We start from the raw sequence: 22,378 nt of genomic DNA, 5'->3' as shown, positions 1-22,378 counted from the left end.
TTGTTTATTTTATTTTGTTTTATATGAGAGTATATGAGAGTTGTTAATGCTTCCTTTTGTTGTGAAGCACTTTTCATCTGAGAAAAGTACAAATAAATTGTACTTACTTACTTAGTCACCTCTGTGCTAATGGGTCAAATACACCACTGATGGCTTTATTTCAAAGTTAACGAACACATAGAGCACGACCATTAGTGAAGGTATTAAACACTGTGCAAACTGCCTGTAAATGCACTTTGTGCGTGTTTTTCATTATATTTACAGGAAATGTGTGTAGTTGCACTGCAGTGTAAAGCATTACTTAATAGGCGAATGTCTGAAGTTGTCAGTGGTCACGGTGGTTTGAAGAAATGCAGTGCCGGCTGACCCTTGGCTTGACCTCGGGGTCAGTGCTCATCTTTGATGGCGTCCAGCACGCGTCTCTCTTTGGGCCAGATTGCGCGTGTTTCCCTGTAGAGGTCAATTTGCTTTTCAAAGGCAGAAAAGACGGCTGTCCAGACGCGCCATTGTGTTCCGAGATGAGCTTCTTCTGATGACTTATGCATGCGTTAGCCAGCTGATTTATACTGCGCTCAGACAGACGCGTGGCATTACAAATCTCCCCTATAATGTCCAGATCTGCAGGCTTGGGCAACGCAGGAGGAAGCTTTGGACAGACATGTTCGGATTTCATAAGTACTAATTAATAACATGCTCTGTGTAATTACTTTGTGAAGCTTCTTGAAAATACGTTCGTTTTTCGCCTGTCACACGGCTACGCGTAAAACAAAAACACACTGAACAAGCTAGCCCACCATCCAAATGTTTTTTTTTTTATCCTGCATAATATTCCACATTTTACAAAAATGACAACGCTAATAAACTATTTTTCTTCTCGTGTACATTCACTTTTAATTCAACTTTTATTGTGTACTGCAATTACTAAAAATGATCGAATTAATGCAATTGTAATGTAATCACTTAAAGAAAATAAAGAAAGACTAATTTTATATTTAAATGTAGTTCATATTCTAGACAGTTAAATCTGCAACAGTTAGTGTCCCGCAATCATTTGTGGATACAATTTTAAACATAGAAAGATTCCAGAAATGCATCAATATTTAAGACATTCACGGGTCTAAACATTCAGAAAGAACTTTCTTTGTTGTCGGTTATTCGGAATAGTGATGATGACGATGACGATGATGGCCGTGAGTGACATTTCCCTGTGTTTCCCTATAGCCGCGGCACGCGCTCCTCTATACATCTCCATCAGACCGTGAACAGAACGCAGCGCGCATTACTACAATAAAGGCCAGGTACATCTGCTCTGTAGCGCCCGGTCCGAGTCTCTCAGCCCTCCCACGGGCAATTCCACAGAGATCAGCGCTCGTCCCTGATTGGATGAGGATGGAGCGGAGAGGGGCGAGAACAATAACATCATTCCAGCTTAAAAAGAGTGCAGCTATGCGTTGAGAAGCAAAAGCATCTCTCAGAGGGAGGGAGGCGGACGGCGTGTTTGTGGCTCTGGATCTCGTCTTGTTGTGCCTTGTCATCCTCGCCTCATCCATCCGCCGACATGCCCAAAGGATTCCTGGTGAAACGGAACAAGAAAGCGTCGCTCGTTTCGTACCGGATACGCTCGGACGAGGATGGAGGGTTCGCTCCAGAATGTCAGACCGCGCAGATCGCCTCGTACTCGCCCGCGCCCAGCGCCTCCAAGCCGGACAGCATCCTCTCTGCGCTCCCGTCGGACGGGGCAGAGGCGCCGGTGCCGGTCCACAAGCCGGTGCAGTTCGGCAACCCGGAGGCGGTGTACCAGGCGCTGTACAGCCCCACCCGGCCCATCAGCAAGGAGCACGACAGGAAATATTTCGAGAGGAGTCTCAATCTCGGCTCGCCCGTGTCAGCCGAATCCTTCCCAACTGCCGCCTCTCTCACCAGCCTAGACCATCACCTTCTGTTCGCGCCGGTCGACTTGAAAATCGGCACCAGCAACAGTAACCGGAGCGGCGCGCACTCCTCCGCCATTCGACCCGGCGTTAAGAGACCTTCCTCTGACGCAGCCGAGCGTAAAAGCGGCAAAAGCGCCAAGAAACCCAAAGCCATACGCAAGCTCAACTTCGAGGACGAGGTAACGACTTCCCCGGTGCTGGGCCTGAAAATCAAAGAGGGGCCCGTGGACCCGAAGCCCCGAGCGGCCCCGGGCAGCTCCAACAAGCCCCTGGGAGAGTTCATCTGCCAGCTTTGCAAAGAAGAGTACTCGGACCCGTTCTCTTTGGCACAGCACAAGTGCTCCCGGATAGTGCGGGTGGAGTACAGGTGTCCCGAGTGCGAGAAGGTGTTCAGCTGTCCGGCAAACCTAGCCTCCCACCGGCGCTGGCACAAACCGCGCGTCCCGAGCGCGCCCAAACAATCCCTCCACCCCGTCGGCGTCAAAGCTTTCCCCGAAGACCTGAGAGCAGAGTTCCCGGTCAGCGACAGAGACTCCCCGAGCCCGGGTCTGTCAGAATCCGGCTCGGAAGACGGGCTCTATGACTGCCAGCACTGCGGGAAGAGATTCAAGCGCCAGGCGTACTTGAGGAAGCACGTCCTGGGACACCAAGCGCTCCAAAATCAAATGATCATCGGAGAGGCTTTTCGCAACGCAGAGAGCCCAGACACGGTGCCGAGAGAGGACAGCCAGAGCCCGGGTCCGCTCAATCTAAGCCCCGCGGACTGTCTCACGTGTCCGGCCTGCGGAGAGAAGCTTCCCAACCGGGCGAGTCTGGAGCGACACCTGCGTCTCCTGCACGACGACGCTCAGGCGTTTCCCTGCAAGTTCTGCCCGGCCACGTTCTACAGCTCGCCGGGTCTCACCAGGCACATCAACAAATGCCACCCCACCGAAAACAGGCAAGTCATCCTCCTCCAGGTGCCCGTGCGTAACGCCTGCTGAAGAAGAACAACAACACGCTCCGATCTGGCCTTTGAGAACGCTCTATTTTCTTCATCCAATCCCAATTCAACTAGAAAAGTCTGGAGAAAAGTATTAGTTTGGTCCTTACAAAGGTATTTTTCTAGAACCTTGCACACATGGTAATGTAATAGCTCCTAGACCTAAGATATGTTCATGTACCTCTGCCTTGAATTCACATGCTGTGCGTTTCGCGTCTGTAGCTTTAATCTAGTGTGTGAATTACAGGACTGAAAGAAAATGTTCTCTCTCTCTCTCTCTTTCTTCGTACTCAAAACAACTACAACCAATCTTGAAAAGTTTCCCTTTAGTAGCCAGAAATGCCTTTAGAGAAATACATCAAACTACTGCCTTAAGAACTCTTCAGTGTAATGATTGTTTTTTGAATGTCGGCACACACACTTACTATCATGATGTAAAATTATTGTAATATGTTTATTCGTAATATTTTATTTATTTATGTATTTATTTATTTTCAATGGCTTTGTATAATTTATTGTGTGATTTTTTTTTTGCAGTCTAATAATCGTTGTGTCGAGATCATCTTGTCTTGGGTTTTGTGCGCTCCCTTGAAACGTGAAGCTCTTATAGATGCAATCTTTTTCTACGTATACAGCTTATTTTCCTAAATGTTTGCTACCTATCGCTTTATATGTGCGTCCGTGTTGTCTACTCAAATAAAATATTTTCAAAATGATTTTTTTTTTGTTCGTGCATATTTGCCACAACATTACCGTGTACTTCTAGTGCAGTAGTTTATCTGAATGAAACACAAGTTCCTCTCGCTCAGTATCAATCAGTGTATGTGAACTGTAGATGGCAACTCATCCCTTTCAATTGAACCTTTAAACACAACATAAGTGAGAACTATCCAAGGGTCAGTGATTTCACACACACATTAATGTTCTTCACTATATTTATCTACAGACTTACAAAGGTTTACAGTATGTGTGTGTGCAGCCTTTACTACAAGGTGTTTTTCTACAGGTGTCAGATGATATAAAGCGGTCAGACAACCTCTGGCAATTCCCTTTTACAGTTTCTGCTCTAAACCCTCGTTCATTCTGTAAGGTGCAGCAGAATTGATTTTATATTTGTCAGGTAATTCTGAAGTCTCATCTTGACCCACTGTAAATCCAGCTGAAGTCATTTAAAGGGTGACAACAGCCTCTGTGATAATGAACTCAGAAATGTACATTGACCCTGTAATGCATTTCGCCACTGCCATTATTGATTGTCCATTTTTCTATTGGTGCCTTATTCGTAAGATTCAGGTTTTTTTTGACAATAGTAACAAACACCTCTAAGAATAAATGCTGAACAAGAGCAACTTGTGCTCCATTTACATAATAGGTTTCTGAGAGATTCAGATAAAAAATAAATGCATTATCAGCCATTAAATACAAATCACTAAAGAGTTTCAAAACGAGCATCGGGTTGTTTCAGCAAACTAAAAATGCTGGGTTGTTTTAACCCAATTTTGGGTCAAATGTGGACAAACCCAGCTATTAGGTTAGATTTTTAAATTACATTTTTAACCCAATGTTTGACGTTGTCCATATTTGACCCAAATTTGGGTTAAAACAACCCAGCAGAGTGTATTTTTTTTAGAGTGTATATTCATGTTTAAAGCTTTCACTGTGTTCTGCAAATTGAAAGTACAAGTAAAAAAAAAAAAAAAAGAAATCCTAAAAAGAGTTTTGGTCAGGTTTAACACACACACACACACACACACACACATTCAGTAATTAAACGTGTGTGTGTGAGGTGTTGGAGCGTGTGCACCTGTACTCAGAGACTCATGGAGCAGCAGGAGAGACAGATGGGACGAGGGTCAGGTTACCTTCATACTCCCTCAGCTCCAGCAACACAACAACCTCTAACCCCGAGCATCACGTACACACACTCGCTCCAACACACAATATGTGCACGCATTCTCTCACAAGAGCAGTCGTGGAAGGTTTCAGACAGATGTATAAAACAGTTCTTCAGTGGCATATAAAACACTGAGACTTAAAAAATGTCAACAGGTTTGGAACATTTCAATTTTTGTGTGAAGTATCCCTTTAGAGGGTGTATAGCCAATTCAAATTGTGGGTGTTTGGCAAATAGTATGTCCAATAACTATGTCTATTTGGTGTAACTGGGCAGCTTTTACATACCACTTTTATTACTCGTTTCTCATTTTACTTGAAAATGAAAAAAATGTGTCATCATTCACTTGTTCCAAACATTTATGAAGTCCTTTCCTCTGTAGAACACAAAGCAAGATATTTCGGAGAATGTTTGAAACCAAAACGTTTTTTTTTTCAACTGCGACCGTCAACTGTGTGATATTTGACCAACATTCTTTAAAATATCTTCTGTTGTGTTCAGCGGAAGACATTCATACAGGTTTGGAACGACATTAGGGTGAGTAAATGATGAGTTTCCATTTGTGGGTGAATATCTCTTTAACCCTTGTGCATCAATTAAAAAAATTTACACATAGGTAAAAAGAGGACAAAAATGTCCATGTCAAAAAACTGTGACGCTTTGAAGCACAGACTTAAGTTTGGTATCATTTTAAAGAAGACCCTTTGCAGATTATTGCTGAAGTAAACAAAATAATAATAAGTAAATCCAAAAAAAAGTTATATAGGTATAAGTTTATGAAAATTATTTATAAAATAATATTTTATATAAAATATATATTTATTAAATCAGGTTGAACTCAAAACTACAATAAAATCAAAGCCATAAATCTAAATAGGTTGTGTTCCAAATTTGAGGATGATATCTAAAAAAATGAGCTTTCGGTAACAGTTTGTTTGGGCGTAGTAACATATTTTCCCCATTGGGTCCCAGCAAAACCCCACTGGAGCTCACAGTGATTGGATTTGAATTTGCAGTTTTTCTCTCTCAGTCTGACAAACACACACATGCGCACACACACACATATTTTTTTATAACACACATACTAACCACACTCTGACATCCATACCAACACACCCACACAAATATCGTTGCATAATTTATCCAGTTGACTCTATAGTATGCCGAACCAGAAAACAGGAATAAAGCGATATTTGTTTTATAGGCCAAACTTAAAAAAAAATGACACCATCTGATAAAAAAATAGTCAAAAATAAAATTTTGAAGCCTTGCCATCAGAATGAAAGCCTCTTAACAAAGATTGCATAATTTTATAGTTAACTGAACCGGGGATTAAAAATGGCAGTTTTAATGGGTTTCAATGGGGACATTTTTGTCCAAAAGGTGCTGAGAGGGAGTATTTTTCGTACCTAATGCAAAAAATATTTTTTTAAGAAAATGACGGTGAAATAGTAAAATTCCAATAAAAATACACACCTGTGGCAAGTTTTTTGCAGTTAGCTTTAACACAGGCAAAGTGATCAAAAAAACAAAACTGAAAAGGACGAAAATGTCCACAAGGATGCACAAGGGTTAAACACACTGTAAGAAATGACCTTTTCAAAGTGGCAATTAAAACAAATAATATCGGAGTGTGTTTTACAGTAAATCCCAGTGTAGTTTTGCAGTGACATGTTTTGGTACAAATCAGTGGTTATAATAACCAGAAACATTGTTTAAATACAACATAACCTCGCAGGACGCTGCTGACGTCATGGCGACTAGCACGAACAGAGCAAACAAACGCATCCAAACATGAACTTCAAATCGATTTAATGAAATGTTTCGACTTCTTCACATTTCTAGTAAAGATAAAGCGATTACTTTTTTCTATTAAAAACAGTCTGATATGTTAACAAGTCATGATGAAATCTTCAAGCTTCCTTATCCAATGTCTTTTACAAAGATTATATTACAGGCATTATTATATTTATATCCTTCAGAATTTAGAACATTCAAAAAACAAAAACAAGAAAAAAAAAGAGACACAATATACAAGGCTAACAACAAAGTCTACAATGAACGCATCGTTCTCAAACAGAAGTGGGGCTAGTTGCAGTATTTTCAGCCCGTTTGCATACATTCGTCAGCTTCATCATTCGGTGCACTCAGAGAACGCCTCCTATGTTACTTAGCGTTTGGAAGAGAGGGGGAAAGTGTCCGGCCTTAAAGACAAGTGTTCAGGTAAGGCAAAGTGGCGCAACACGTGTCCTTTTGCAGCGTGGGCGGAGCTTGCATTGTGTGACACCTGGTCTCCGTGGCAACCAGGCCGGTCTCTACGGCGACAGGGCGTTGGCGAGCGAGAGAGATAGAGAAAGGGAGAGAGTGAGATATATATATATATATAGAGAGAGAGATGCTGCTGGTATGGTAAAGGGCACTCGGAGAGGCACGTGGGAATCGGGGAAGCAGGTGGAAAAGATCCCCCATCCAGCATCTAATCACACAGAAGCAGCTCTCACCAAACAGACAATCTCATTCAATTTACTCGCGCGGATCTTTCTCTCGTCAGGAAGTGTGGGATCAATTAAAGTTGCGGAGGGGAAACACAAAGAAAAAGCCTACAGACTGAATCCCAGTTGCACCGTGAGGATCCCTTCATTCACAGCCAGAGTTGGGCTTTACCTGAGGCGCCTCCTCTATACAACATGACACAAGTATATCATCAAATCAAATCAAATCAAAATGAAAGCAATGTACAGTACATTCAAACACAGAGGGAAGAAAAGAAGAAGCGACGGCATCTTCACCACTGAGAGTGCAAAAACATTGGAATGTTAGAGTCGATTCACGTGACAGGAACGGGTTCAAATCCCAAATTAAGAAGCACATTCATGCTACACCTCGACCCAATCACAAACGGCAGGTGCCTTTTCATAAATCAATGCCATAAAACAATCAAAGCACTTGCTTAAAAGTAATCATAACGCGAAGAAAGAAAAGAAAACATGACTTCATTGCTTTGAAAGACGTCACTGGTTACACGTTATTAAAGTAGTAAAAGCCGACGCTCTCTCTTTCCATGATTCGAGAGCGTCAGTGTTCTCTCAGACTGGCAAAAAAGCGTCTCAGTGCTGGGACGACACCAAAGTCTCTCCCACGTTCACCAGTGTTTGACATGAAGTAAAGTGAGTGTTTTTCAAACGTTTCATTTGACTTCTGAATGCGGCGTTTCTATGAAAGTCCTTTTCTTCAGAATAAATGATTCTCTTGGTCTTTCTTTCCGCACGTCATGTACATAATATAGTGACAACAGTTGCATCTCACAAATAAAAGTCACATTCCAGTCAAATAATACATTCAAGCATGTTGTTTTAAGGACGCCGAGTTCAGTTTGAGGATTTGCTGATGGCGCTGGCCGAGCGGCGGAGCTTCCCGGACACGCGGTGTTTGGATGCGCGCGGTATCGTGGGAGAGACCTGGTCACCGGAGTCGACGGTCATCGCGGTAACACTGAGGTCAGCGCTCGTGCTGCCGCTGAGGGAACCTGGGAAATGAGGACATATTACATGCAGAGTCAAGCATCAGCAAACATGACATTGATAAGCTGATAGCATGCCATTCCTGAAGCAGAAACCCCTCTGATGGAGAGGGATGTGAACGACGCTCACGTAAATTAGCCATTATGCAGTTAACGCCAATTAATGTGAGGCGTTTCGATGTGAAAAGCAGTCAGGAAAGAAACAGAAATGCAAAAATATGGATTCTGCCGGAGATCGGAGACACTGGCACTCAAGAAAGCATCTAAATTAAACAAGCTTCCTGCTTTGTCAAGATGGCATCTGCTTGGCTATTTTCTTTCTTTTCGACCGTTTTCCTTTTTTTTTTTTTTTTACGGGCATCTCAAGTTTCTGAGAGCAGATGGTGTGGGGAACATGGACCTCCACTCCAGGGCTTCTCTGAAAGAGGGGGAGGAGAGCGGAGAACAACAGCCTCAGCATGTGAAAGGAGTCGGGGAGGAGTGAACGAGTGCGGGTGGTGTCCGTTCCACTCGTCCACACACACCATCTCAGGATGCCAGCAGAGAGGACACACACTTATCCCACAGGTCCCTCCCTCTCCAATGCTGGCCGAACGAGGGATTTGATCATTTACCGGTCTCAGAGATGACTGTTTCCACACTGGAGCCGAGCGTACAGATCCGACAGTGCTCTTCATCACAGTGATTCATCCCTTCATCTTCACATTTAACTAAATGAGGTGTGTGAATCAGGTCAGTCATGCAAACCCTGAGAGTTTCTGTCTTTATCAGCACCTCTAGTGGAAGCGCACTCACAATTAAAAATAAGATGCACTGTGTTGCTTGTGAAAAGAAAAGCGTGAGTGAGAACAGCATACAGTATAAATATTACATGGGGCCAAACACAAAATAACTATATATAAATATAATTCATTTCATTATATTTTAATACATACATATATATATATATATATATATAAAAATTTGATATAATTTTTGTAATACATTTTAATTAATTATATATTAATTATCAAAAATACACACATTCTGAAAATAAAGTTAGAAATGGCAAAATGTTCAACAGCACATATATATTAATTTTTTTCTTAATACTGTTCATTTCAGTCAAAAGTTTAGACACATTATATTAATCATTTTAAAATTCTCATATTGGTAAGAAAGAAGGAAAGTAGGAAAGAAGGAAAGAAGGAATGAAGGAAGGAAGGAAAGAAAGAAAGAAAGAAAGAAAGAAAGAAAGAAAGAAAGAAAGAAAGAAAGAAAGAAAGAAAGAAAGAAGAAATAGGGTATGAAGGAAGGAAAAAAGGAAGGAAGGAAAAAGGAAAGAAAGAAAGAAAGAAAGAAAGGAAAAAGGAAAGAAATGAGGAAATGAAGAAGGAAAGAAAGAAAGGAAAGAAAAGGACAAAAGAAAGGTAGGAAAAAAGAAAGAAAGAAAGAAATAGGGTATGAAGGAATGAAAAAAGGAAGGAAGGAAAAAGGAAAGAAAGAAAGAAAGAAAGAAAGAAAGAAAGAAAGAAAGAAAGAAAGAAAGAAAGAAAGAAAGAAAGAAAGAAAGATGGAAGAAATAGGGTATGAAGGAAGGAAAAAGGGAAGGAAAAGGAAAGAAAGAAAGAAAGAAAGAAATGAAAAAGGAAAGAAATGAGGAAAGGAAGAAGGAAAGAAAAGGACAAAAGAAAGGTAGGAAAAAAGAAAGAAAGAAAGAAAGAAAGAAAGAAAAGGGTAGGAAGGAAGGAAAAAATGAAGGAAGGAAAAGGAAAGAAAGAAAGAAAGAAAGAAAGAAAGAAAGAAATGAAAAAGGAAAGAAATGAGGAAAGGAAGAAGGAAAGAAAAGGACAAAAGAAAGGTAGGAAAAAAGAAAGAAAGAAAGAAAGAAAGAAAGAAAGAAAGAAAGAAAGAAAGAAAGAAAGAAAGAAAGAAAGAAAGAAAAAGGGTAGGAAGGAAGGAAAAAGGAAAGAAAGAAAGAAAGAAATGAAAAAGGAAAGAAATGAGGAAAGGAAGAAGGAAAGAAAGAAAGGAAAGAAAAGGACAAAAGAAAGGTAGGAAAAAAGAAAGAAAGAAAGAAAGAAAGAAAGAAATAGGGTATGAAGGAATGAAAAAAGGAAGGAAGGAAAAAGGAAAGAAAGAAAGAAAGAAAGAAAGAAAGAAAGAAAGAAAGAAAGATGGAAGAAATAGGGTATGAAGGAAGGAAAAAAGGAAGGAAAAGGAAAGAAAGAAAGAAAGAAAGAAAGAAATGAAAAAGGAAAGAAATGAGGAAAGGAAGAAGGAAAGAAAGAAAGGAAAGAAAAGGACAAAAGAAAGGTAGGAAAAAAGAAAGAAAGAAAGAAAGAAAGAAAGAAAGAAAGAAAGAAAGAAAGAAAGAAAGAAAGAAAGAAAGAAAGAAAGAAAGAAAGAAAAAGGGTAGGAAGGAAGGAAAAAATGAAGGAAGGAAAAGGAAAGAAAGAAAGAAAGAAAGAAAGAAAGAAAGAAATGAAAAAGGAAAGAAATGAGGAAAGGAAGAAGGAAAGAAAGGAAAGAAAAGGACAAAAGAAAGGTAGGAAAAAAGAAAGAAAGAAAGAAAGAAAGAAAGAAAGAAAGAAAGAAAGAAAGAAAGAAAGAAAGAAAGAAAGAAAGAAAAAGGGTAGGAAGGAAGGAAAAAAGGAAGGAAGGAAAAGGGAAAGAAAGAAAGAAAGAAAAAGGGTAGGAAGGAAGGAAAAAAGAAGAAGGAAGGAAAGAAGAAAGAAAAATGTAAGAAAGAAAGGAAGAAATTCTAGTGTGAAAATCCTGTTGTGAAGTGAGACTGAGATATTCAGTGTAGTGTGTATATATCCACATCCTGCAAATTGAACTTTATACAATTATTTCCTGTTTGGCCTCTATAATATTATATAGATATTATAGAGGAATATACCCAGCATATTTCTAAAGTAAGTGTCCCTCATTCCCGTTTGCTCCCGCAGCGGTCCAAACAAAAGCGTAAGTGACAAAGACATGTTCCAGTAGGGCAGGTGTTAGTGTCAGATGTGGCCTCAGGCAAACACACACACACGCCAAAGGACAAAGACGAGGAGAAGAGAGGGAATAAAGCGGAGACATGCAGGAGAGGAGGAAAGATGGAGAGCATTCATGCTGCTACTGTGTTACGATTACTGCGCTTGTGTCCATAATCAGAACCGCCTCGCTGTTCCTCCAGAGGGAATAAAGAGGGGAAGATGAGTAGACGAGAGGAAAGAGAGGGATCTCTGGGACAGAACGCAAGCTTCCGCTCAGACCGAGACTCTTACCTTCAGTTACTGAACTCACACCTGTAACACACTTAATCTGAAGAGGAGAGAAGACAATAGAGCAACACGTAAGCTGAGCACCGTCACGAGGATGTCAAAGAGTGTGTGTGTGAGATTGAACGCTGTGGAAAAAGTGTGTTAGTAGTTACTCCTAAGGGGTGAAAGAAGGACAACACAACATGTTCAAATACACACAACAGTGATGAACTGAAAGGAATGTTTCTGAAATAAGAGGTTGGATTTAATTGGATTTAATACTCAAATATGTAAGATGCATATAAACATTTTTGCTAACACTTACAATTAGGTTCACTAGTTAAAGGAGTAGTTCATGTTAAAAAAAAAGCAAAAAACTTTTGCTGATAATTTACTCACCCCCATGACATCCAAGCTGTCCGTGTCTTTTTAGTTCTTCAGTCGAAAAGAAATTAAGGTTTTTGATGAAAACATTCCAGGATTTTTCTCCATATAATGGACTTCAGTGGGAACCAAACGGTTCAAGGTCCAAAAGACAGTTTCAGTGCAAACTGTTCAAAGGGCTTTAAACGATCCCAGATGATGCATAAGGGTCTTATCAAGTGAAAACATCACCCATTAAAAAAAAATAAAATAAATTAAGTTTTTATAAGCTCAAATGCTTGCCTTGCTCTGTTCTGTGATGCGCGTTCATGACTCTCCTGTTCGAACTCGTTCGTCAAAATGAACAAATCTTTTTTCATGTCATTTGGTTCACCCAACGAACGAATGAATTGACTCGGGAAAAGATTTGTTCATTTTGATGAATGAGTTCGAACAGGAGAGTCACGAACGTGCATCACAGAACAGAGAAAGGCGAGCATTTGAGCTTATAAATCTTAAACTTTGTTATTTTCTTTTTTAGATGAGCAATCATTTCGCTTGTTAAGACCCTTGTTCATCATCTAGAATCGTTTAAAGCCCTTTTAACAGTTTGCACTGAAACTGTCTTTTGGACCTTGGAATGTTTGGTTCCCAATGAAGTGCATTATATGGAGAAAATCCTGTAATGTTTTCATCAAAAACCTTAATTTCTTTTCGACTGAAGAAAGAAAGACGTGGACATCTTGGATAACATGGGGGTGAATAAATTATCAGCAAAAGTTTTTTTTTTTTTAAGTGAACTACTCCTTTAATATTAGTTAATTACCTCAGTTAACAAACTAAGATTGAACAATTTATTAAAGCATTTATTAATCTTAGTTAATATTAATTTCAACATTTACAAATACGTTATTAAAATCAAAGTTGTATTTGTTAACATTAGTTAATGCACTGAAAATAACATGAACAGATGGATTTGTATTGACTAACTGTAACAAATGTATTGCTCATTTTTAGTTCATGCTAGACTAATGTTAACTAATGAACCTTACTGTAAAGTGTTACCACATTTTTATATCTAACACAGTCATATAACTGACGTCTTGGGATGTCTTTTGACCATACGTCAACATCCGCCGTTTTAGGGTACCCTTTAACGTCAGTTACATGACGATCCTGGGACGTCATACAACTGACGCTTTACCTTTAACGTCAGTTAGGTGACGGGGTAGGTTTAGGTCTGGGTTAGGATCCGATAACGTCATCTAACTGACGTTAAAGGGTACCCTAAAACGGCGGATGTTGACGTATGGTCAAAAGACGTCCCAAGACGTCAGTTATATGACGTCTTGGGATGAGACTGCGCTGTTATGTCAACTTCTTAATAATATTATGTTTCAACTCGTTTGTTGTTGAAATATAAGCATTTCAATTCAAAAACTTATTTTCATGAAATCTTTATTCAAAGATTTATTAAATAATGAAGTTATGGTTAAGTAACTATATAATGAATATGTAACACATGCATATATTTAGCAAAATGCTCTCTAGATTTTTTTTATTCCGAACGGTAATTTTCCACCCGACATTCGCAGTTGCTGTAGTTTCAGCGCATCACTGACACATAACATACAGTGCTCATGACAGACACGCAGAGGCTGACACACTTCTGTTCACACTGTGTGTTTTCAGAGAATGAAAGAACAGAGAAGCTGTGGAATGCCTGACATCTGAGTCGGAAAAAAGGAAAATGTTTTTTCAAAATATGTGAATCAAACGAAACGAGTTTGTCTTAAACCCGAGCACAAGGCTACATCTGAACAAAGATGACCGTCAGGTGTTTGTGCTGGAATAATGATCATGTCAATGAAGGCGTAAAATAACTCACGGTTATTAGTTTTTATATGAGGGAGAGTGTTCCTGACCGACGTCTGTGATGAGACTGATATATTCCAGAGCTCTTATCCAACAACTATGATATTAAACAACAATTTAACTCAATACTCAATTCCTGTCAATACTCGACTCAATCGAATAACCGAACGGCCCCAAAACAAACCCTGCATCGACACAACCAGAGATTTAGTTTGCCCTGTTCCAAAACCTAGAGTTTCCAACATAGACATTGCTGATTATTATCAGTGTTAAAATAGTTTTTTAACAGAAATATTCTGTTTGAAAAGCATTTATTTGAAATGATAATCTTTTGCAACAATGTAAAAGTATTTACCGTCACTTTTCTCAAATGAAAGCATCCTTTTCGAAGAAAAAACAAAACAAAATTCTTACTGACCCCAAATCTTAGAACGGTAGTTTACTTGGCTTTGGCATTGCATGATGTATCCTTCACAGACGAGGCAATCCCAGAAAACACAGCAATGAGCTCAGAAAAAATTAATTGGCAGACAGTGTTGAGAGATATATCACTTATAGCATCAGTCAAAAACAGCTCAATCTGAATTAGGGCTGCAACAAACGATTATTTTGATAATCGATTAATCTAGCGATTATTAGAGCGATTAATTGTCTAATCGTCGATTATTTCACCGGCTAATCAGTGGGTTTGTAACGATTAGTCTGATTTTTTAATTAGTTAAAACATTATAGAGTTATTCTTACTTTATATATATATATATATATATATATGAAGAGTTCAGATGCAAAAGCCTCTAAATGCCATTTGGAATTTTCTTCTAAAATGACCATTTTTATCAAGCTTGTATATTTAAGTTCAGTAATTTCACTTAAATAACAATCAATAGGTAATCTTCATTGCCATTTAAGTGAAATTACTAAACTTAAATATACAAGCTTGATAAAAATGATCATTTTAGAAGAAAATTTCAAATGGCACTTAGAGGCTTTTGTATCTGAACTCTTCATATATATATATATATATATATATATATATACATATATATATATATATATATATATAAGAAAATTAGTTCAGCTTTTGAAATAGTTTTTTAGTTTTGATGAACTTTGAGCCTACAAATAGGTCATTCTCTTTAAATTTTCAGATCGGTCCAACTCAAATCACATTTAAGCATTGCTTAATATGCCCACTGCTTTACTTAGAACTGAAACAGAAAAATTGACATTTACTTCAGGACACAAAGAGTGGTAAAATATTAATCTGCAAACCAATATTATAAATATAAAATTACAATCTTTTTTTTATGAAAATTGAGATGACAGAGACTTTCTCATTTACCTTTTAACTTACAGTATATATAAAAAAGGTACCACCATGATATTCTTCCTAAACATCTCCTTTTGTAAGTCTTCATGATTATGGAACAAAATACAGGCAAGTGATAAGACTATAATACCCAATAGTGTTACAATAATCAAAACAGCCCTCTCTCCTAAGCTCGATCAAACTTTATTCTATGCAAAAAGCATTATTATTATTATAAATATTATTATTGATAATATTATTACTATTATTAGTAGTATTGCTCCAATAAAGAGATTTACGTTACCACTAGTTAGTTAGCTCCAGCAGGAGAACACTTTTTTGCTGGGATGTTTACTCTTTAAAGCTACACTGTAACTCTTTTAGTATATTCTAAGCTAAAAACACTTATTTCTTTCAAAAATATATGTGCTCATTAATGTATATTTACTTGGTTCAAGTAATAAAGTATTCTCGTGAGTGTATAATATGCCATTGAAAATAAATACGGGTAAGGGGTTCTAATGTCGGTCGCCATGTTGCCCCTCCATCTTGAAAGTACATTAGCCAAAGAGGGACATACCCGTTAACTCAAGCTTCGCCTTTCACGTTTACGTTTGAGTTAACACTCATGGACGAGGTCGACCTGGAAGCCATGTTAATCTTGGACTACATTGGCCAAACGAAATTGGAATTGAGAGGAACAGAAACTAATATTCACTGGATGGTCATATACCTTTTCACCACTAGATGGGGGTAAAAATCACACAGTGTAGCTTTAAGTGCTCCAAAATGCATGTTGTGCTCCCGTGAAAAGCACGTTCCGCCTTGCATGTATTGCACACGACAGCATTGTTGGTTTTAAGTTTTGTGAAACTTTCCCAACCCTTGCTAATTCGGATTTGTTTGTACTCCGTCATAATTCACGCTGTTTTTTTCTTTTACCGCAATAGCATTTGCAGGCCGCATTACACTCTAGCGCCACAGCGCTGTAGCTGTCAAATCGTGTTATTGCACGTCCTTACATTAGGTCACGTGAGATCAAACGACTACTCGACAACAAAGATATTTGTCGACAATTTCTTACTGTCGACAATGTCGCCTAATCGTTTCAGCCTTAATCCGAATACAACAAGTTATTTTCCAATCAACAAGAATGCTGCCTTTCAAGCTAAAACGGCGTATGTGGTTGTGAACTAGGTTTTGGAACAGAGGTAACGTTTAAAAAATTAAATCTGTGCCGATCCATAAGCTCACATGATCCAATGCGCAATCTCACATTTGTGTTTTTTAAAGTGCCCATATTATGCTATATTAAAGGTTCCTGATTTAGTTTCGCAGGTCCCCTATGACAAATTTATATGCAATCAAGTTCAAATACACTTTCTTTTTCTCAATGTATATTGCAGCATTATGTTTACACCTGGCCACTTCCGTTAGCGGTGGGATTGTGAAAGACCGAAACCCATTTGAGACGGATTTAAATCCGAACCACATCAGGACGAGGTCTGGGCCGTGTACCAGACGAAACTGGACGAGTGTAAATGCATCTGGTTGTTGAAACCACATATGTACATTTTACTCCTCCAATTCAACAATGCTAAACGTGTGAGAGTGTGTTATAGGCTATATGTCATGTTATAGGATATGACAACGCTACTGCAACACACCACCACAGAGGAGTATCTCTTCATCAAGCCAACGCGAAACGCGCAAGTGAAAGTATTGAGTAACACCAAATGATCTTCATTAAAAGTAAATGAAGCATTCTCCTGTTCTCCTATTGTCTTTGATTTTGAAATTAGCCAATGATCAACAAACAAAACAACCTTCATATAGCGTGGGAACTGAAGATCGGATTTAAATCCGTTTTGCCGAAATACATTTATGTGACCAAGTGTAAAAGGAATCGTTTTGATAAATCTGATAACTATCAGTAAAAACACATGAAGTGACCTGGTGTAAACAGGCCGTAAGTGTCTGAAACGGTTCGATCAAGGATTTGGTCTCTCGAAACCCTTTTTTTCTGACAGTCTGCTCTGCTCTGATGCGATTGGTCGAATTTCTCTGATACACAGTGATACAAACTTGATACACAGTGATACGAACAGTAACGGTGGTGTCAGTTTTTCAGTATCAACTAAACTCGGCAACTCAAATAAAACTCTTCCAGTCTCAGCTACAACTACAGTGTTTGAGGGCGGGTCAAAGTAGACGTTGACAGCCAATGAAAACCATTATGCAAATGAGTTGTAAACCTACAGGTTCGTGCAGGAAGTGAGACTGGAATCGCTGACAGTTTTGACCATAGATATCCATAATAAAGGCTAGATGTCTCGTCTGCGCTGCTGGCCAATGGAGGGCGACATCCGCACCTGTCGGCCATCTTGTCACAGCAGCTCGCTCACTCGTAACATTGTGTTTTAATGGTGCGTGTATTTTAAATAACCATAACCCGCTCAATTTTCTATTTTCAAACGGTCTGGATTGTTATAAACGTCAGAGATGTAGTTATGACACTGACTGCACTCTTTATGAATAATAAGTGTATCAAGAAATAATCGTCCAGAATTATAGCCACGTTTATAACGTAAGAAACCAAACCGTTTGTAAATCCGTCAAGAATTCAACGACATAAGAGATATTTGTGTTCGTGCTGATCACCCATCTTACATCAGGAGCCCGCCAGAAAGCTTGCCTGTGACAAGATGGCCGCCGGTGATGACGATAGAGACTCCGCCGTGACACATCTAGCCTTTATTATGGATATCCATGGTTTTGACAGTTCAGCATAACTTTATTTGACGTGCACTTTGGTCATTTTACACATACGGTAATATTCAAAAGGTAATATTCAAAAAAGCATAATAGGGGCACTTTAAAAGAAACCGTTCCGGAAAAACAAGGAGGAAATCCTCTGTGCTCAATTGACTGTCATAAAAAGGGAACATGCAGGGTATATTGAAAATGGAGAAAAATAGAGTGGAAAAAGACGGGTTTGTGTAACAGACGTGTGGGGCCACATGCCTAATGGAGGAAGCAGGCAGAAAGGCTTACAGTCCAGCTTGGCCCAGAGGTAGTCCACGTCCCAAACCATCCCTGGCCAACGCCTGCCTGCTGTCATGGGTGAGATGGTGGTGAAACATGGAGCAGGTCATGAGACTGTCAGCCACACAACAGCTAAAGCCCTACTGGATGAGGAGGTGTTCGACATGACCTGTAGTAGTGAGGGAATCTGTGGCTCTGTTCCAGTGCTGTCTAGTTGAAGCTGTCTACATGCAGTTATCTCATTAAAGTGTCAAGCTGCAATGGCTTGATGTAGATGTCAGAATATAAAACAAAAAACTGGCTAAATTACTACTTTACCGTTCTATTGTTTGGGTCTATACGATTTTCTATCTTTCATTTATTGGATCAAAAATGCAGTAAAACAGCAATATTGTGAAATATTGTTACAATTTAAAACAACTGTTTTCTGTGTGAATATATTTTAAAATGTAATTTATTCCTGTGATCAAATCTGAATGTTCTCATCATTATGTCTTCAGTCTTAATGATCACAGTCAGTGTCACATGATCCTTCAGAGAAATGTTTACTATTATTAATGTTTAAAATGCAAAACTTTTTTTTCCAGGATATTTTTATTCAGCAAGGATGGATTAAATTAAATTATTTTGATCAAAAGTGACAGTAAAAATTTTGATTTCAAATAAATACTGTTCTTTATAACTTTATATTAAACAAAGAATAATGAAAAAACACAAAAAAATTAAGTTGCACAACTGTTTTCAACATTGATAATAATCAGAAATGTTTCTTGAGCAGCAAATCATCATATTAGAGTGATTTCTGAAGGATCATGTGCCACTGAAGACTGGAGTAATGATGCTGAAAATTCAGTTTTGATCACGGGAATAAATCACATTTGAAAATATATTCACATAAAAACTGTTGTTTTAAACTGTAATAATATAATATAATATTTTTCCTGCATTTTTGATCAAATAACTGCAGCCTTGATGAGCAGAAGAGATTTCGTTCCAAAACAAAACATTTTGAATCTCAAATTTCTTTTCAACTTTAAGTGTAAATAGTTATATATGAATATATAAGAAGAGTTCAGATGCAAAAGCCTCTAAATGCCATTTGAAATTTTCTTCTTTAATGATGATTTTGATCAAACTTGTATATTTAAGTTCAGTAATTTCAATTAAATAACAATTAATAGGTAATTATCATGCCATTTAAGTGAAATCACTGAACTTAAATATACAAGCTTGATAAAAATCATAATTTTAGAAGAAAATTTCAAATGGCACTTAGAGGCTTTTGCACCTGAACTCTTCATAAATACTACAACATTAGTTTTACTACAACTAAGTATATACATGATTGGAAAATTATCAGAATAAAATTAGAACGTACTTTTTTGAAAGTAAATCATTTAATTTTCAGATGAATGAGGAAAATAAAAGGGTTCAAAAGGGCATCAACTATGAAACACTAAAAGTGCATCACATGAACAGACATGATCAAAACAGCTATTCCTCCGAAGGCATAATGTGTATGTAGATAAAACAGGCAGCTAGATTAAACTTAATATATTGATATATTTAGCACTGAATGATATATCGATTTATCATCAACATTTCTTTTGACTAATCTGCCATTCAGGAGGATTTATATCTAAATGCATCATTTGATCACTTCATCACTTCACAACTGTATGTTAACTAAAAAATAAGTGCACAGCTTATAATGTCTGTCAGCCAATCAGAATCAAGAATTCAACAGACTCATGGTACAACCAAAATGATGGTGTACCAGGCTTTGCTATGAACATCTGATGTCTCTAAAACGCTCCTAAACTGGACAGCTTTGGAACAGAGCTTGCATGTCTTGTATGACCTCTTTCCATCTTAAGGCTACATTTTACGGGTATATTATTACTTTTAATTAGTAAAGTGTTAATTAGTAAATAAATATTGAATTTGTAATTTGGTTTTGGCGACACAAACCGAAGAAACACGAAAAGAAAAGAAACAAACATGACAACTCAGAGTATCCAGAGAAAAGAATGAACATGAGAGAGTAATTAGAACAAAAGAGAAAGGCGAAAAGATAGAACGACAATCTGGAAAAGCAGTTTCTGATGTGTTTGATGGAGGTACAACAAGAAACCTTGAGATGCAAAAGAAGAGAAATTCAGAGAGATGGAGTTTGAAGTGACTAATATGGTCGGTCTCTCTCCCTCCCTCTGGGTTCAGTGGGTGTGTCTGTGAGCCGCTCTGTATGCAGCTTTTGTCACGAGTCAATAGAGGTCACCATAGCGATTTTCAACGCCTTTCTAGGAAATAAATGGGCGTCGCTATTGAAATCAAAAGTTTCAGAGGATTATTCTGCGAAATGATGGAAAAGAATGAGTTCTGTACAGTGCTCTCCACACCAGACCGGCTGCATTCAGGGACGGGGGAATTACCATCCACTTGAAGAACAGAGTGCACATATTAAACAACTATTTAAATAACAAAGAAAAGTAAATAGCCTACACTCAAAATGCAAAATGCACTACATGTCCAGCCAAACAAACACAACCGCTTTTGTCATTCTGTAAATGTAAAAAGAAAATAAATTTAAAAAAAAATCGAAATCCTGAAAACCGGACAAAAATGAAGATTCAATGTCGTTGTGACTGTAGTATACGAGACAGGGTTACTATCAGGAACTAAAACTAAAACCATAAAAAAAACATTTTCATTACATGAAAAAACAAACATTAACTAAAATAAAATTAAAAAATTACTTATTTCATTAACTCATTTTCGTTTAGTTTAAGCTGAAGTACTAAAAACACTTCAACTAAATATATTTAACTTTCAAAAACTATATAGAAGTGTTCACTACAGATTTGTCAGTGACTTAAGTTAAGATTAGATTCATTTCCATGACACCGTGGTTCTTTAAATAGAATTATGCCCACATCTATTTCTCCTGGTTTCACAAGTGTAGGCTGTATTGATTCGATTTTCGCAGTCATAAAATGTCGAGCCTGTACGGTCAGTGCAGTGACCGCATGGTTTCATCTAGACCTGTGCACTGACCACATCACAACTGCAATAAGCAACCGTACCAGACAATCTATCCAGTTTAGTGAATTCCCAATTTTGGGGTGGGAGAGGAATACTGAGGATAGCAAAATAAAAACTGAATTTTATTTTGCAGTATGTGCAGTTACTACTTACACAAGAAATTACTAAGTTAAAGGAATAGTTCACTTAAAAATGAAAATTCTGTCACCATTTATGGACCCCGTTGACTTCCCAAAAAATACTATGGAAGTCAATAGGGTCTGGTTACTCACATTCTTCAAAATATCTTCTTTTGTGTTCAACAGAAGAAAGAAATGCATACAGGTTTGGAACAACCTGAGGGTGAGTGAATGTTAACACAATTTTCATTTTAAGCGAAACTATTCCGTACATGGATTCAACATGGGTTAAGTTGTTAGGTTTAGGTTCTGTGTTAGTACAGTGCCAATCATTAAAAAAAGTTAAATAAAAGGCTAGAGACGGTGTCTCACCTGCTCCTCCGGTTGGCCAGAAGCTGGGGGAGGGAGAGAAGACCTGGGCAGCAAAGTCCTCGAAGGTCATGTTCTCCTTGTGGTTCTGAATGATGGCCTCCAGGTAGAGAGCTCTCTCCTCATAACTGACGGTCCATCAAGGAAAATGACATTCACATGACAGAAGATCATCACAGAGTTCAAAAATACCCAGGAACAACGACTGGACAGCGAAAAGGGAAATATAAACAAGAACATCAGAACAACAGCACAGAAAAAGAGTTATAATGCTGTCAGCATCGAAAAAGCGATTCATGAAATCATCACAAGGTCATTTAGAAATGTTGTGTGAGGAACAAACTAAAATGCATGCATATTCAAAAACGGTGAATCAAGATGTTTGCAGCATTTTTATGTGTTACGATCCTCGATATTTTGTTATGTGTGGGTTGTTGGTGTTCTGTGTGTGCAGGGAGTGATTACAGCTGGAGGAACCTGATTGGTGGAACTACAAATGCATCGAGTTTAAAAGGGCGGCGCTCCATGAAGACGGGGAGCTCATTCTGGGCGTTTGGCCTTGTGGCGTGCAGAGCTCCGGATTCCTCCTCCCGTCGACAGATCCCAAAAACCTCTGATTTTTTTGATTGTTTAATGTGGTGATGAGTTACTTTGACTTTGTTTATATGATTTAAGGAATGTAGGGGTGTCCTG

General features: G+C 38.4%; 2 protein-coding genes across 6 annotated transcripts in view; one reads left to right on the top strand and one right to left on the bottom strand.

The window, feature by feature from the left end:
- The first annotated feature begins 1,360 nt into the window (after positions 1-1,360).
- Positions 1,361-3,632, top strand: insm1b (insulinoma-associated 1b). The gene has a single exon (XM_039650951.2). It carries the CDS (start codon positions 1,559-1,561, stop codon positions 2,915-2,917), a length of 1,359 nt encoding a protein of 452 aa, XP_039506885.2. The 5' UTR covers positions 1,361-1,558; the 3' UTR covers positions 2,918-3,632.
- A 2,973-nt stretch (positions 3,633-6,605) lies between these two features.
- ralgapa2 (Ral GTPase activating protein catalytic subunit alpha 2) overlaps positions 6,606-22,378 on the bottom strand; it is a 244,784-nt gene continuing 229,011 nt past the window's right edge. For 3 of the 5 annotated variants that reach the window (XM_039651126.2, XM_039651128.2, XM_039651129.2), the window contains 2 exons: positions 21,689-21,813; positions 6,606-8,336 (listed from right to left, as the gene is read on the bottom strand). In XM_039651126.2, coding sequence (XP_039507060.2) covers positions 8,179-8,336; positions 21,689-21,813 — 283 coding nt within the window. In that variant the 3' untranslated portion in view covers positions 6,606-8,178. Of the gene's footprint in view, positions 8,337-11,587; positions 11,625-18,164; positions 18,225-21,688; positions 21,814-22,378 lie in introns of all 5 variants that reach the window. The other 2 variants (XM_039651127.2, XM_039651130.2) reach the window with 2 other exon arrangements.

The sequence above is a fragment of the Pimephales promelas genome, chromosome 15, assembly GCF_988280905.1.
Source record: "Pimephales promelas chromosome 15, fPimPro1.hap1.1, whole genome shotgun sequence".
Taxonomy (NCBI): Eukaryota; Metazoa; Chordata; class Actinopteri; order Cypriniformes; family Leuciscidae; genus Pimephales; species Pimephales promelas.
This window is presented reverse-complemented; position numbering and strand designations above follow the sequence as displayed.

What these genes read in the sequence shown, in the direction of transcription:
- insm1b (XM_039650951.2), top strand. Translation starts at nt 1,559, where the DNA reads ATGCCCAAAGGATTCCTGGTGAAACGGAACAAGAAAGCGTCGCTCGTT.